The 18174-nt window shown below is 35.2% G+C and overlaps 1 protein-coding gene across 15 annotated transcripts in view; it reads left to right on the forward strand.

Annotated features, from left to right (window-relative positions):
• ROBO1 (roundabout guidance receptor 1) overlaps positions 1-18174 on the forward strand; it is a 1123100-nt gene that overhangs the window by 999318 nt on the left and 105608 nt on the right. For all 15 annotated transcript variants that reach the window (XM_067034889.1, XM_067034895.1, XM_067034892.1 and 12 more), the window contains 3 exons: positions 2021-2141; positions 2494-2632; positions 4727-4854. In XM_067034889.1, coding sequence (XP_066890990.1) covers positions 2021-2141; positions 2494-2632; positions 4727-4854 — 388 coding nt within the window. The remainder of the gene's footprint in view (positions 1-2020; positions 2142-2493; positions 2633-4726; positions 4855-18174) is intronic.

Below are 18174 nucleotides of genomic sequence, written 5' to 3' on the forward strand. Positions count from 1 at the left end.
GCATTTATCCTTAGGCCAGAGCCAGGTCTTTAGAACAAAGTTTCTCAACCTCAGCACTATTGACATATGGGGTGTATGATAATTCTTTACTGTGGTGGACTCCTTTGTGCTTTGTAGGATATTATTGAGTTGAAAATGCAACTTTAAAAAGAAAAGCATGAATCACATGATTTTACTTTAGTAAAAGTGTGTATGTGTAATGTATATTGTATATCTATATTTCTATATCTATTTATATCTATATTGAGAGAGAGGGAGGTACAAAAGAAAAATGCTCATAAAATATTGACAGTAATTAACTTTTGGAAGGTATTTTTCTTTTCATGTGACATTTATTTGTTCTTTTTATTTATTCTGTTCGAAAACAGGTAAGTATATATGAAAACAATAAATCTATCATTAATATATCTTGTAGCTGCTATAAACCTTTATGAAAATACTTCAGTGGATAATAGACTAATTTTGTCTACAAAAGCAGTTTGCATTCATCAAAAATCTTTCGAGTGACTATTATATGCAGACATTTTTCTAAGCATGAGGGATAGAATCATGAGCAATGCAGGGAAAAGTCCCTGGATGATTTTTATAATGACACCTAGAGAATCACGGTCATTTTTTAAATAAAAGGACTGAAAAAATGTCAAGTTCTAAAGGCACAAAAATTAAAACTGCTCTGTTAATATTTGGTTTGTCCTAACACATAAAGACTTGGTCGCAATATCTAGTTTGGATGTCTGTATTGAAATAAAGCAATTTAGGCATTCCAAAACAGTGTGACCCCACCTTTATAAAGTAGTAGTTTCAACGAACTCCCAGTGTAGGATGAAAAAAAAATTCTATTTGAATGGTTCTTTCCTTCCTTCCTTCCCTCCTTCCTTACTTTCTGTATTTTTTTCTTTCCGCCTTTGTTTAATCTGTATACTGTACAAAATAACTGTGAGGTCAAAACCTCCATGAATAAACATTCTGGAAGTTATCCCTGACAAAACCTTTCTAAGGTTCAGAGCATTATAGTTATTCAGGGATAATTGAACTTTACTCCCCACCAAAAGAATATTAAATTAAGTAAAGATAGTTCAATTTCCGCATCCCAATCTTAATTCATGGTTAGCTTTGGCTTACATATTGTACTGGAAGTCTGCTTACATTTGTAATTAATCCTTCTTCAAATAATTAAGTTTTCAAGAGAGTACCCAAATGACTTTCCAGATGATTTATTGGGATCTGTTTGGTCTCTGCCTCCTAAGTCCCCAGGAAACCGTTTGGACAGCAGAGACACTTATGTTTTTTAGGACAGGTCAGGTTCTGTAATGTTTTGGAAATTAAGATATATTTGCTTAAAGCAACTCTGGCAAATTAAGTAATTAGAGACATTTTTATTTCCACATCTTGTAATACTAGAATATGCTTCCTTGAAATTACGTATAGCTAATATGTATTTACATGTTAATTATTGTCATATGCTATTAAGAATATCCTAAACAACAAGGTCCTACTGTATAGCAAAGGGAACTACATTCAATATCCTGTGATAAACCATAATGAAAAGAAGATAAACAAAGAATGTGTATATATATATGAATAACTGAATCACTTTGCTGTATAGCAGATATTAATACAACATTGTAAATCAATTATACTTCAATTAAAAAAAAAGAATTTCCTTTTTCTTTTTTCCAGTTGCTAACCAAATTGTTCACACAATGTTTTTGGTTTTCATTTAATTAAATAATATGAAAGAACTTGGTTGGTTTGGAAAACCAGATTTCTAGTTATATAGAATATAATTACTTTACGAGAAATGTAGGTAAGTAAAAATGTTTTGCCTCTTTTATATTGTACCTTTGGAATAAATTCTGTTTAAAGTTATTACCTATAGAGTAAATACTACACAGCAGCTTTTTGATATAATCAGTCTTTCTTTACATGCTTAGAAAATAGACTTCACTTACGAAGACCTCTGTCATGTAAAAATTACTATAGCAATTTTAATGATAGGCACGTGAAACTTTTTTTTAAGATACGAGGAGGAAAGCTCATGATTACTTACACCCGCAAAAGTGATGCTGGCAAATACGTTTGTGTTGGTACCAACATGGTCGGGGAACGTGAAAGTGAAGTAGCAGAGCTAACTGTTTTAGGTAAGTGCAATTTTATCTGATCTGCTCACTGTAAAGCTTATCTCTTATTATTATTTAGTATCTTTATACAAGGGAGAAAGAAATGACCTTTTCTAGAAGGTAAGCCAATATTTTGGGGGCTGGAAAAAAGACAGAAGAAATCAGTAAAGCAGCCTGAGATAAAGTAGCCAAGACATAGGAAGACAATTAGGAGGAAACACTACACCTAGGGAGGAGAAGTAGGGAACTCAGTGGAATAATTTTCTAAATGATATTTTAAATTATAAATCTGCTCTTACGGAACATCTAAAATGGCTTTTAGTTTGTTCATCTGTATTTTTTGTTTTTTTGAGATGACTTTTTCTAATTTTAGAGAGACCATCATTTGTGAAGAGACCTAGTAACTTGGCAGTCACTGTGGATGACAGTGCGGAATTTAAATGTGAGGCCCGAGGCGACCCTGTGCCCACAGTACGATGGAGGAAAGATGACGGGGAACTGCCCAAATCCAGGTATGGATCAGAATTGAATGATGGGATTCATCCACTCGGAATTTCTACAGTTCTCATCAGACCACTCTTCATATATAAGCCATTAGAAAGGTCTACTCTAGACTCCTTGATCTCCTTGGGCCAGACATAGTAACAGAGATAATTAGAATCAGAAGGTTGCCATGCTTTCTTTGAGAGTGTACAGATAACTGTAAGTTCATGACCCCAGCCTGCCCAGGGAACCCTTGGAAGATGTGACATTCCTTAAACAGTTTTCTCTTTGTCCAACCAGACTACAGTTAATACCAATGTCTTATATGGGAATAGGTAGGGAAGGCAGGTACAGCACTAAAGATGTAACTACAAACCAATTAAAAAGCAGACTCCCTTTTCCTTAGCTACAACATCACCAGGGAATGGTAGAAGAGGTCAGAGTTTCTTGATATCTGTCAAATCCTTAAATTGGCTAGAAGCAGAGATAAACTCGCAGCCTTAGGGAATGAGGTAATGAAATGAAACTTTCAGGCACTGTCTTTAGGCTGTCTTCTCTAGTGAAGACATTCATTCATTCATTCATTCATTCATTCATTCTAGTGAAGACATTCATTCAGCAGACATACCTTGAGCCCCTGCTAGGTTTGGGGGTCACAGCAATGGTTTAGGTATAGTTTCTGCTGTCAAGGAGCTCACCAAAGGAGTCACGTATGGATAGATACAGAGTAACGCAGCAAACCCTTTTGTTGCATAAAGGTAGACCCATGGGAGCAGAAAATCAGGAGAGAGTTCTCAAAGGAAAGTGACATAGAAGCAATGTCTTGAAAAATATGTATCAATTTGATAAACAAGAAAGAGGAGAAGAGTATTCCAGGGAAAGAGACATCACAACGTAGACACAAATCTAAGACTGTTTTGAGTGGTGGAAATTTAGCATGACGGCACACAGCGCAAGTGGCAAGAAGTTATGGGAAACCAGGATGGAGATAGTGAGGCCAGATTTACAGGACTTTGTATCGACTAAAGAATTCTGAATCATACGGCTTGCACATTGAGAAGCCAAGAGGGATAACTATGAACAGGATTGCTTTTTAGAGGAAATAATTTTTTTAGCATTATGGGTATCACGTGAATGTGGCAAGGCTGGGGGGATGCTGTTGGCTGCATCACCATTGTTGTTGTCCAGATAAGAGATGTGAATCGCCTGAACTGGGAGATGAGATGGAAATAGGCTAGGGATCCATCATGGAGAGAAAGTTCTGAGACCCAATTGATGAATTGAATGATTTGTTATATATAGGGAGCTGGTGCAGGAAGATAGGTAGGTTGTGTTAGGAGAAGTTGTTTTATGTGATAGGGTAAGAAAAAAAAAAAGTTTTATCTAACGTATTAAATATTAAGTGTCTCTGGGGGTATGATGTCTAATCCATAGTCAGGATTATGAATTTGGAGCTTAAGTGAAATAGGGGCAGCCAATGTTTGTGTGGTCGATCCATATATAAACTAGATAGTATAACTCAGGGATATCATATAGAGTAAAAAGAGGATTAAGGTGAAATTTCAAGGGACACCCAACATTTAAGAAAAGGCAAGATATGAGGCAAGGCAAGGGAATTCCAGAATAAGACTCTCTGGGTTTAAATATTAACTCTGCCATTAAAATAGCTGAAGACCAAAGCCAAGCTACCTTACCTTCCTATGCCTCAATTTTCTCATCTGCCAAATGGAGATGAGCATAATACTTCATAAGGTGTTATAAGAATTTTAAAAGATAGAACCTACAAAACGCTTAAAGTCTGACATATAATAAAGAGTTATTTAATGGTCACTTAAATTTTAGTATGAGTACAGGAGCTTGAGGAAATAAACAAATAAGCATCAACTTTGCCTAAAAATATTCTGTTAAAAAGTAGTTTTAATATTTTTGCCCACACGAATGTAAAAGAAGTGCTCTTTTCTACGCACATGCTTACTTAGAGGAATGCTGCATTATTTACCTTCTGCTTTAAATTCTCTGAAGAGAATGTTGCCTATGATTTGATACCTAAATACATATTTGTAATGATGGATTCTTTCAAGTAGAAAGTCACTTAACGGTGCTTTCTTTTGTTATGTCACTAGATATGAAATCAGAGATGATCATACTCTGAAAATTCGGAAGGTGATGGCTGGTGACACGGGGTCATATACTTGTGTTGCGGAAAATATGGTTGGAAAAGCTGAAGCCTCCGCTACTCTGACTGTCCAAGGTAAGGTTTGGGGAACATTTTTTGTGGTTGATTTATTATATAAGATACAATATTGATATTTGAAAATATTACATATTAGAGTAGTCTATATAAAATATAGACTTTAAATAGTGCTATATATATACTTTATTCCAAACATATTTAAAGGAAATTATTGTTTTGCCTATGGGAGCTCTATAAGTATCTGTTACAGGCAATTGAACTAAGTTTTCAAAATTATGAGAGCATTGTCTTGGTCAAGTAGAGGAGGGGAGTGTGCTTTAATCTCTGGGTCTTCAAACATAGAGCTTTAATTGAATGACAGCTACTGCCACGAAAACTTGATCTGTCAATGAAAATAAGTCTACCATTCCTTCAGGTCATTCACTTTCAAGGGTCTGTACAGTTCAGAACAAAAAAGTGAAAAGATTCTGTTTCCCGCTAGAATGTAAGATCCATCCATAGAGTAGGGACTTTTCTGTGCACACCGTGCCTGTGACTTAACAGACATTCAATAAATATTTGTTGAGTGAACGAATTGCATTTGTACTTTGCTAATTTTGATGAAGATTTATTATTTGGTGTGATGTGAGCCCAAATGGGTGCCATATTCTTTGGCTACAAGGTTTTGAATGTCAAAGTCACATCTTAAACTGATATGCAGAAATGGTTCTGTCACCTCCTTTGTCTCCATAATTTCATATATTTTTCATTCTCATAATCCCTTTTCTTCTTTTTCCATGATGTCATACTGATTATTTCTTACTATGTATCATCTGAGAACTTTCTCTCATTTTTTTCCTTTTTAGGGGCAAATTGTTTATTGTGGAATTTGAGAGACAGTGACCTTTAAAGAGCATTTTCTTGGTGAAAAAATTCCATATTTTGACACGTATATAGAGTAAAGAGGGATTTTGGCCATAAACCACTTAGCTTGTTTCTGAGTATGACATTAGCAACACTTGCTCTGTCATCTTTTCTGAGCACTGTCTCCTCTAAGGCTATTATGAAGAAAAAGGTGGCTTTTGAAGGAGAGCTTCTACTGTGGGCTTTCTACAAAAGAGCCTTGTGGGCTTTTGACAGTAGAAAAAAGGAATAAAGAATATTTCCTTCCTGTCTCTAAAGCCATTATGTCCCACTTTGGGGTTTTTAGCTCAACCTCATAAAAACAAAAGAAAAAAAAAAAGAAAAGATCAAGAACAAACATTGAATTTCTAAGACCTAGACTACTTCTCTTTAATCTAAGTTAGACTTGAACTCCACATAAGACTAAAACTGTAAGAAAAGAAAACCCCTTTACATTTAGAGAAAGCATAAATTTAAGAGATGTCAAGTTCAAGTTCAGAAGCCCTCTGGAGGGAGTGAAAGTAGCCCAGGATGAATACAAGACATAAAAAGGTGTGTCTGTCTCCAGGCAATTGTGACAGGGAGGTTGATTGTCTATTATATTAGTCAGAGAGATGATGCTTTTATAAATAATAGCCATTCTGCTGTGTCTACAGTAGACATTGAAATCACAATAGAGTTTCTTCCTGCAATTTTATACTCAATTCCAAAGTTAATTCAGCCTTAAGTTTTCCATATGGAATTCTTGCTCCTAAGCCTGGATTTCAGTGAAAACTGGGTACAAATGATCAAATCCAGAAACTACTTAAGGAATTTAGAAGTTTTTATTTCAACTGCATTGGGTTTTCTATAAACTTATGAAAGATCTGTGTATTGTTGAGAAGTTATTTTATTCAACTATTAAAGTAAAATATGCATATTAACATCACTGTGAAAATCCCTTTAACATGCTAGAATAATATACACAATATGTCAAAGAAAGTAACATGATTCCCAAAAGCAAAAGATAATTAAGAAAAAAAACAAAGGAAACTTTTCAAAGGAAACTTGAGAAGTTATGTATTTTTTTCCTTTGAGATTGAATGTAGAAAAATATTAGTTACTACAAAGGAAACTAATCAGAAATGAATACATTTGATAGCAGGAAACAATTATTAGAAATTCAGTAGCATAGTTGTTTTTGATTTCTGTATTTTATTTGTGGCTCATTTTTGAGGCACTATTGGAGTCAGTATGGGCTTAAAAATAATCTGCCTTTTCCTCATTCCTCATGCAATAAATATTTAATTTTGAGAATTGATGTTGGACCACAGAACCCTGTGTTTCAGTAGCAGTTTTGGGAAAAAAAAACTTTCTTAAATAAGGGTGAGCGTTTGATTTTCACCCCCAGTACAGATATGATTTGTTCTAACATTTAAAAATTAACCCTCATTTGAGAATTACTTCCTTTTTTTGATATATATAAATATTTTTTGAAAGCCTGATTCTGCTCTTTTAGAGACTCTGTATGTACTTCCTCAAGTATTCCATTCTCACCTCATGATTTCTTTGGTTTTTCTAATTGTGTATTTTTCACAGTCCCTTAGTATGGTACTGGGCATCTAGTAGGCACTTTATATAATAAATACTTGTTACAATTTGAAATATGCATTTGAACTCCAACCTTCTGCTTGAGTGGTAGAAATATCACAGTACAGTACGTCCCAGGGGAAATTCAAGCATCTTCTGGTGACTTTGATCCTGAGTGCTAACAATAGGTTACATTGGATCAGATCTGAAGAGATTATCATCTCTGATGGCTGCCTGCTGGTCTGTGTTTGAAAGGAACAGAGTAAAACCTGGGGCTGGACAGAGTTTCCTAAACTTAGGTGAATATCTGATCTTATCTGAACGTGTATATCTTAGCTTATCTGAAGCTTGTTAAATATACAGATTATCAAGCATGCCCCTGGAGAACCTGATTTAGTAGATCTGGGTTAGAGCACAGAAATTTGTTTTTATTTTTGTTTTCAAGCAAGTTCATCAGTCTCTGGAATGAGGAGTTACCTGCTGAGCTGACAGAAAGAATAAAGGGCTTTAAAAAATTGCTCTAGAGTTTGGGAATTACCAGGGCTGGACGAAGTGTGTTACAGAGAATTGTGTAGCGAAGAGTGTAGACGTTGGAGTCAGACAAAATGTAGTTGAATCCTATTTCTGTCATTTACCAACTGTGTGGCCTAGAAAAGGTTATTTACATTGCATGAGTCTCAGTTGCCCTATGTGTAAAATGGGTACAGTAATGCCAACCTCACAGCATTTTTATAAGGATTAAATTAAATTATATATATAAAAAGCTTAACATATTGTCTGTTACAGAGTGTTTTATAAATAAAGAGTGTTGTAGTCATATAAACGTTATTATTAGTGATAACTTTATTGCTTAATTTTAATAATTATTGGTTATTTCATAAGAAAAATAGTAATGTTCAGGTAATTCTAGACAGGTAAGTCTTCCTTTGCTATTATAAATGAGAAATCTGAAGTAATAATATAATCATGATAATATATTATGTAAAAAATTATTAAAACTCTTCTCAAATATAAAGCATTACATTTTTTTTAAAAAACAATACTTTATTGGCTTTTAAACTAAATGTGTTAAATCTTGTTAGTGCCGGGCTTCCCTGGTGGCGCAGTGGTTGAGAGTCCACCTGCTGATGCAGGGGACGCGGGTTCGTGCCCCGGTCCGGGAAGATCCCACATGCCGCGGAGCGGCTGGGCCCGTGAGCCATGGCCGCTGAGCCTGCACGTCCGGAGCCTGTGCTCCGCAACGGGAGAGGCCACAACAGTGAGAGGCCCGCGTACCGCAAAAAAAAAAAAAAAAAAATCTTGTTAGTGCCATCAAAACTAGTGCTAGATTTAATGTTGAGGTTTTGCAAAATAACTAGATAATTTAATGAAAATTATGACCACTTGGGAATAGAAACGATTCAAAAACCGATTACATTTTATGTGCAATGGAGCGTTATTGTTATGAAAAAACGTTCAGCAGAGACTCAGAGACTCTGCAGTAATTTGACCTATTGAAAAATAATTAATGTCCATTACATGACCAATAAAAAATGGTGAAGTAAATGCTGTTTGGAATGATCACAACAGAGAAGTGTTTCTGTTTAACTCCCCGTTAACCAGAAAATTCAGTTAACCTGAACTTGATATTCTGTCATTTTCTGGAATAATCAAAACTTTATTACCTATAAATGTAGACCATCAATGTTGTTACATTTACGCCTGATGTTTGTCTGCCTCATTTTGCCTCCATACTGTAATAATATCTATGCACCTCCTCAAGAATTCTCTTTGTATACCTAAAATACACAAACAAATTCAGGCATCTTTTTAAAGACATTTCATCTCAATTTTGATTGATTACATTGTGATATTTGCATTTTAATGTCTCAATTCGACAAGTATTAGGATTGCTAGCTGTCACAGTAGGAATGAATTATCTTCTGAACTAGTGTTTCATATTGCATAATGGCCCCATCGTTTAAAGAAAAAGACATATACTGTAGTATTTCTAGCCATTTTATAGGTTGTGACATACCTATAAAATGTAAAGTCTAACTTGAACAAAATAGATGCAGTGAGGCACCCTGCCAGATTTTTTAAACAGTGTGCCATTGAAACTGCTAAAATTTATGCCTCTGCTTGGTGCTCCGAGAATGGTTGCAGGTTTGTTTTACATTATTTTACTATCTTAATCTAAACCCATTAGGTGTTTATTAGATGCTTACCAGGTGGGCCTTGAGGTTCTTCTTGGAATCACATGATAGCCAACGTAAATTTTCCTGCTTGTTTTCATTTTTGAACCAATTCATAGTAATTTAAAAAGTGGGTACTTAGTTTTTTCTTTGTTGAAGGTAGCCCTTAAGAAAAGCAAGGTGGATGCGGCCTCAAAACACTTAAAAGAAAAATAAAGGCAGAAAAATAACTTTATCATTCTATTAATAGCAAAACCTTTAAAATTAGTAACTATTTATGATGACAATCATGTCTGTAGCTTTTTAAATAATTCCATTTTTGAGGTGTGCTCTTTTGAAAGAAAGATAGAAGATAAAGCCGCACAGAATTTAAACTCCAAATTTCTCCCATTTCCAAGTTTGTCCTCCACCTCTAAGATTTCTTACAATTCTTTGGTTCAGTGATACTCACTGCTTACACAAGGCAAACTCGATGGCATTATTAATCTTTCCACTCCCTTTGCAACTTCACAGATAAAGCAGCTCTTATTACTGTCACAATTTCATTGACAAAGTAAATTTGTGACTCTCTATCACCAGAGTGATCGTGTTCCCATCGCTATGTCTGTCACAGGAAACCGAACTGAAAACAAACTTCCATATACCAGCCGTTTCCCAAGCAATCACATTTTATCTGTGCTGACTTGAACCATTAAGAAAATCTAATCCCATTTTTGTCTGTCTTTCTTACAATAGGCACTAAAAGATATTTAGTCCTCCCATTTCCCTTTAGCCCTAAGTGCTTAGCCAGTTAGACACAGGAAACTGGATGTTTAGTTCACACCTCACTGCACTCCTCCACAGACCTCTCCCAGGGACCAGTTATTCTTTGAAGCTCAAGAAACAGTTGCTTTTCTGCCCTTTCAGCAACAGCTCTGTTAAAAGAAAAGGCAGATGCCAAACATCTCTAAACCAGGTGATGTTCTGTTACCAGACAATTGGGATTTCTGTGAAATCCCAGCCCTTTTCTCATAAGCGCTTATCCATTTTTCTTCCCTTGATGTGAAATTACTCCATTCTCTCAATTTCATCACCTGTTTCTTTTTTTTTTTTGCTTTTTTTAGTTCTAAAATATGGTATCATGAATGATGTTGATATCTCTTTAATGTATTCTTGGCATACAGTAGGAATGTTCAAATGGATCATCAAAAAGACGTGCGTTCTATTCTGTTCTGAAGAACTATTATTTTGTCTGATGCTTCCCATAAGTATTATGCCTACTCTGCAGTGAAGGAACAGAGCACTTCCCCGTTAGGATTGGTTAGCCACTGACAGCCTCTGGAAGGCTGAACCTTGAAGTCTGAGATTGATATGAGACTGGAGAGACAAAAGGCAGAAAAAAAGACCAGTGCAGTCCTTTGGCTGACTTAACTGCTCCTAATGGAATGTTTCCTAGAGCTTGTCTCCTTGCTGCTGGTGAACTGCATGCCAAAGAAAGTAAGAAAAAAAAAAAAAAAAAAGAAAGAAAGAAAGAAAGGAAAAGAAAAAAGATACTGCTGAAATATCTTGGGGACTATAGTTTATAATTGACCCCTAGTTAATATCCCAATGAACTAGGAATTGATCAATAGTTATGATTTCCAGTAAAACAAGAAGCAACAGTCAGAGATTTGGCTATGCTTTTAAGATTCTCCTAACCCAGTGTGAGAGTATTAATTCACAGGAAATAGTAGTGATGCAGTGAAAAGAGGAGCAGACAAGGCATAAGAAGCTGAATGCTTCCGTATTCTTCATTTCAGTTGATGGCAATGCAGCCTGCAAATACGCACTAGTAGGCAGCTTGGGTGCTGGTGGGGTCATGCTTTACTCTTCCATTTCTCGAATGTCAATCACCTTAAAATCCTATTTATTTTGCCTTTTAAATATTTCTCAACTCTCAACCCCTCTCTTATCTTCTTATCACTGCTTTATTATCTCTTGTGCAGTGAAACTTAGCATCTAACCAGTTTCCTTGCCTTCATCTTGTCCCATAGAATCCATCCTCCATACAACAGGTACGTTGACCTAAAACACAAATCGAATTGTATGAGTTCCATTCATGAAACATTGTCATGCTTCCCATCTCTCCAAATAAGGTTCAAAGTACTTAAATACTGCTCTGCCTGGCTGCTTAGTCCCCTCTTGCTACTCCCTTCAGGGTAGTAACACTATATTGTTTACATATATTTTCATGTAAATACCACCACGGAGCTTACGTATGGGCTTTTCTTTATGTTAGTCCTTTGGTCTAAAATGCTCTGCCCCCACTGACCCATCTTCTACTTGCTAATTACTCCTAGATGAAGCTTTGCGGGCAGTCCTCACCCCAGTGTCAGGTTAGGTATGCCCATTCATGGACCTGTCATGCTGTTGCCACCCTTAGTGCATTTCAATATCTGCCCCATTTGACTGTGAGCTCCTTACAGGCACACTTTCTTTACTTCACCTTCTTAGTCTCGTTGCTTATTGCAGTCTTAGGAGCATACTCGGTGCTCATGTAACGTTTTCTGTCTGAGTGAATCAAGGGCTGCCCTGATATATAGCAGCTGTAGGATCCTGGGCAAGTCACTTAACTTCTCTGAGTGTTACTATACTCATCTGTTGAAAAAAATGAATGTACATGGACTATAAACATCAAAGATGATAGAAAAGTTTTTAAAAGATAATTAACAAAGTACTTATATTCTCACAAAAGTGGTTTGTGGATTATGAAGCGCTTATGTAAAATGATTGTTGTTATGATTATTTTTCTCACCTCTTCGTCCAAAACAACTAAAAACCCATTAGAGTCTCAATAATATTTACTTTGACCGTAGAGATTTGAAATTTTTGGTTGCTGATTAATGTAGGATTTGCTACTTGTTTTGCTTTTCTGCAATTATATAATCTTCTGTGATTTCTTGATATTGAGGTCTGTCAAAATCAGTCCTCAATATTTTTTTTTTTTTTTTTTGCTACTGCTTTAGGAAATGTTCTGTAGGGTAGAACTAACAGTCTTTTCTGATAGACACACATGGATTCAAAAACTGAATATACAAGATGTTTAATCTCTGATTCTCAGTTTTCTCCTCCATAAAGGGGAGTAAAAATGTCTCCCTCATAGGATTTTTGTGGAGATTAAATGAGCTAATCAATATGAAATGCTTAGCACATTGTGTGAAACATTTAAATGCTCAGTAAAAGGAGAAGCAATAAAGGTGATATGAAGAAGACAGAAGAAGAGAAGGAGTCATTTCAGTCATGTGTCTTTATATGTGTATATATCAGGACTTTATGTAGCTTTAGTGCTCTTAGCTGCTTATCATTGGCTGCATAAAAAGATTAAAGTCTGAGTCGTGTGCATCTACCATTATACTTTATATAGACACACAATAAATGCTTTTCAATAAACAATGACTATCAAGGTTTCTGTAATTGTGGTTTAAAAAAAGTCAATTTTTATTCTAGTTGCTTCAAGAAACAGAAAAAAAGTTAGGTATAACACAAAAATATCTACATTAGGTAAAAATACTTTTTTGTTTTTATCATTTGTGTGTATTTGTTATGCATTTGAGACCAAAATAGTTTTTTTTATTAAACAGATCCATAATTAACATGATTCCCTTTGATCTTTAAACATAATTATTATCCCCCCTTATATGTTCAATGCTGCTAAATTTTGTGATAAAATGAATAATATTGAATCCCTTCACTGTGCCTTCCATAAATATAATCCATATATTGGACCAGTTGAAACTAGAGATAAAAATAATGTGGATAGATGGTCCCCAGTAATAACTTCCATATAATTTAAAACTTTAATAGTCTTCAAAATGAATCAGAAGGCATAGTCCATTAAAAGAAATGTGCATTTGTGCATTGAACATTTTCTAAGATGTGAAATAGCAACTCTGAAGTTTACCAAACCACGTGTTAATCTCACACAATGCAACATGTCATGTGCACGGCTTTTTTTTTTTTTATGGACCACTATATAATTATTTCAGAATGTAAAATTAAAATTTGAGTGAAAATTAAACAATGTAGCTTACTGTGGATTTTATTGCCAGAAGTGAGGGATAAACTTTAATAAACTTGCATTCAAAAACAGACTCTGGGGGAAAGAAAGCCTGTTTTGTAAATTTGTAGATCCCATAAACAGGCTTCACCAGGCTAAAGCTTTCCATCAGCATATGAGATCTGATAGAGGGTAAGAGTCATCTGACTTTTTAGAGCTGGTATAATATCTAGACAGAAAAGAAGTAATGAGAGAAAAAACTGGACCCTTCAGTTCTGAATTTCCTTTCTTTGATGTAGACTTCATTTAAATCGTTTGTTGGAACAGTTTGCTTAAACTGCTGATTTCAGAAAAGCTGGCAGTATAATAGTACATTGTTTCTGACCAATAACATGGTTATTTGAGTCAAAGCCAAAACTAATAGTGTCAGACGGCCCTTTTGCAGGTTCAAGTCAGGTTTACTATAATCCAAGATTTTAGTTAAGAACTGTGAATTCACTATTACGAAATGGTAAATAAAGGGTTTCAGATTTAAAAAAAAAAAAGGACTGTGAGTTCAACGTTTTGATGAAACACATATTCTAAGGCCCCCAAAGCTTTACTGGATGACTTTAAATACCTTGATATGTGTGGGACGTGTCTGCCACACTCTGACAAGATATGGCAGACTGGTTCTTTGGGGAATTGATTCTTCATCACACACATGGCAGCAATCCACAAAGACCCAGTAAAGTCAGTGGTACTAGAGTAAACAGTGCTTCAGGGATTGGGATGCACGCACACACACGCACACACGCACACACACGCAGTGTCATATATAAATTTACCACCTCCTATATGTATGTATTGCTGCACTCAATGTTGAACTCAAGAGTCTTATTCAGAATGCCTCCCTTATAGGATTTGTTGTGGATTTTTTGTTTTTGTTTTTGTTGTTGTTGCTTGTTTTGTAGTAGTTAAAATAATGATTAAAAAGATTTAACTGAAGATTTGAGGAGCTAATGAGAATTTTAAAAAAGATTAGTTATTACAGAAAGAAAACCCAAAAGACAATGTGTGATTGAAGACTTTTAAAGAGTCACTATTGCCAGCTGAGCTCTTTGTGAACAGGCTGAAAGTCAAGTGCTATCAGCCAAGAGGCTTAATGAAGCCCCACTACAGAATTTAACAAGAGAATGATTTGTGAGAATGGCTTCCTCTCCTAACTGTTCTGATCCAGTGGCATAAATAGGATGCCGAGCTCCACTCCTGCTGGGTTTTTTTTATGCTATTTGATTTGATTGAGACCCAGCAGCATTATAGCCTATGATTCTTTTCCTTTTTTTTTTTTTTTTTTTTTTTTTGTAGAAAGGATAAAGTAAAGAACTTCTTGTGTTCTTATAGCCTTTCAGAAATAGCCATTTTAACCCTAATGACTGTTGAAGATGTGACATTCTCTTAGATTTCTTTCATTTACTCATGAAGGTTTTGGGTTGCTTTTAGTTATTTCAAACAAACTGATACAAATCTTAAAAATTAATCAAAAGAAAAAGCAATTCTCCACATAGCCTTCCTACAGAGAACTTGAAACACTCTCTTAATGTTTTTTGCCAAGCAAGTATTTGAAGAAATAAGTAGAGCAGTCAGGTACAAGAAATAATTGATACATAAGATGATTCTGTGACAAATAATGACACAGTACCACACTAGTAAATAGCACATCATGGGTCTTCCGTTATGTTCTGAGCTTTACTGTGATTTATTCATCTACATAACAGTGGATAAAGTTTTCTCGTTGCTCAGTTACATAGATGTATAACTTAGCAACTGTCTTTAACAACCTACATTCTGAACTAATGACATCAACCTGGAAATATGTAACTGAGTTGTGTGAATCTACACAATCTGCATTACTCAGCCTGAGAATGAAATTTGAATGAAATAAATTGATTTTTGCTCTAGTCATTAATGGGCAGCTCATTTTAAAACATTAGATTCATTACTAACAATCTCACATAATTTTAAAAATTGGAATTATTTTGTGATATTGTGTGTAATTTAATGTAAAAGAATGAATTCTAAGTTAATTTACGTTGATGTATCCTATTTTGTCCAGAATTATTAGGACATAAAGTGATTGAGGTAAGTCATTGTTTAAGAGAGAATAATCAGGGTTTCCCTGGTGGCGCAGTGGTTGAGAGTCCGCCTGCCGATGCAGGGGACACGGGTTCGTGCCCCGGTCCGGGAAGATCCCACATGCCATGGAGCAGCTAGGCCCGTGAGCCGTGGCCGCTGAGCCTGCCTGTCTGGAGCCTGTGCTCCGCAACGGGAGAGGCCACAACAGTGAGAGGCCTGTGTGCTGCAAAAAAAAAAGAGAGAGAGAAAGAATAATCATAAAGAGAATAATTTTGGAGTAATTGACATCAAGGACACCCTTTTCTTATGATGAACCCTGGGTAAATTAAATATGCAAGATAATTGAAACATGGTCTTTTTATGCATCCATATGTATCAAATTTTATTATTTGCTTGCTGTCATTTTAAATATTTTATAGATATACACAGAATGAAAAATTACACTGAACAGTATTCATTCTTATAGGTTCACAAATCATTTCAGTATATTCCAAACATTAGGGTCATCATTAGAACAGTTATACCAGAAGCAGCTGGTGTCCTTTGAGCCTTATTTCAATAATTTCAAAATATAATATGCTTTTTATTTCATTTTTTTAAAAGATTCTGTATAAATTGGAAGTTACTACCTTTTAATGTCATACCTAAAGTTTGCAAAACTGATTAAAATACCATGAGCACTTTAATTTGCTTTTAAACTGCTATTCTCAGGACTTGATAAATAATGTGCCAGTATAAACACAACTGTAGAAAATACTAAAATAAGTATAAGACAAAATGTAGCTGAGTAATTGCTTTATAACAGAATTATGAGAGTAGGAAAATCCATAAATGGTTGTTAAGGTAAGCTTTAGCTGTAGGACATTTATTTTGTGTGGTCAGTGTTATTAGGAGAAAATTTAGAGCATTGCACAACTAAAACTGATAGATATGACCATTTTACAAAGGTGCTTTTAAAAAGTTAAGATTGTGGATGGTAGAATAGTCATTTCAGTGTTCTTTTTAGGTCATTAGTAAAGAGATGAGGTGTGCTCTTGTGTTTTTCCTTAGGTTTTTTATTCCCCCCCAAGTGTACTAAATGACTAAATATAATTGATGATCAGTAATTTTGGCCTGATTTAGGCTTCTTGGAAATAATGGTAAATTACATAATTCCTGTGCTGGATTGTTGAGATTATGAATGTTAGACATGGATGAGGGCTCTGTTTTACTGATGAAAAAACTGAGGTCAGGATGTTTTTATAATGTATAGCAAACTGTGAACATATACATTTGATACTTGACTGAATGCATTTGACATTTACTGTAGTTGTCCTAAAAGGTTGCATCATATCATCTTTCAGAGATGGAATTGGCTGTTTGGACATTGGTTTGTTTGTTTTTTTTTAATGAGAAAATAAAATATAGCATGAGTCATTTCCTCCCCTAAAACCTTTTTATATGTTTGAAACATGCCCATATGTGAAGCAGATTATGTAGCCATGTTAATTTAATATATTAATACATATTGTGCATTTAAACAATATCTTTTTTGCTAAGGTATAATTGACATATAACATTATATTAGTTTCAGGTGTACAGTATAATGATTCTATATTTATATATACTGCAAAGTGACCAGTGCAGTAAGTCAAGTTAATGTCCATCACCATATACATAGTTAGAAAATTTTTTCTTGTGATAAGAACTTCTAAGATTTACTCTCTTGGCAACTTTCAAGAATGCAGTAGAGTATTACTAACTATATTCCCTATGCTGTACATTGGATCCTCATGACTTACTGTTTGTTTTTTTTTTTTTGCGGTACGCGGGCCTCTCACTGCTGTGGCCTCTCCCGTTGCGGAGCACAGGCTCCGGACGCGCAGGCTCAGCGGCCATGGCTCACGGGTCCAGCCGCTCCCCGGCATGTGGGATCTTCCCGGACCGGGGCATGAACCCGTGTCCCCTGCATTGGCAGGCGGACTCTCAACCACTGCACCACCAGGGAATACCTGTTTTTTTTTATTTTTTGTTTTAAATTCCACATGTAAGTGAGATCATTTGGTATTTTTCTTTCTCTGTCTGACTTACTTCACTTAGCATAATACCCTCCATGTCCACCCATGGTGTCTCAAATGACAGGATTTCCTTCTTTTTATGGCTGAATAATATTCCATTGCATGTGTGTGTCTGTGTGTGTGTGTCTGTGTGTGTGTGTGTGTATTCATTTAGTTAATTAGTTTATATTTCTTTATCCATTCATCCAGTGATGTGCATTTAGATTTTTTCTATATCTTGGCTATTGTAAATAATGCTGCAGTGAACATGGTGTATGTATATATTTTTGAATTAGTGTTTTTGCTTTCTTCGGATGTTCTAATTTTAATTTTTTGAGGCACCTCCATATTGTTTTCCACAGTGGCTACACTCATTTACATTCTCACCGACAGTGCACAAGGGTTTGCTTTTCTCAACATCCTTGCCAACAGTTCTTATTTCTTGTCTTTTTAATAATTATCCATTCTAAGAGGTGTGAGGTGATATTGTGGTTTTGATTTGCATTTCCCTCATGGTTAGTGATGTTGAGCATCTTTTCATGTGCCTATTGGCCATCTGTATATCTGCTTTGGAAAAATGTCTGTT

Source organism: Kogia breviceps, chromosome 5 (genome assembly GCF_026419965.1).
Source record: "Kogia breviceps isolate mKogBre1 chromosome 5, mKogBre1 haplotype 1, whole genome shotgun sequence".
Classification (NCBI taxonomy): domain Eukaryota; kingdom Metazoa; phylum Chordata; class Mammalia; order Artiodactyla; family Physeteridae; genus Kogia; species Kogia breviceps.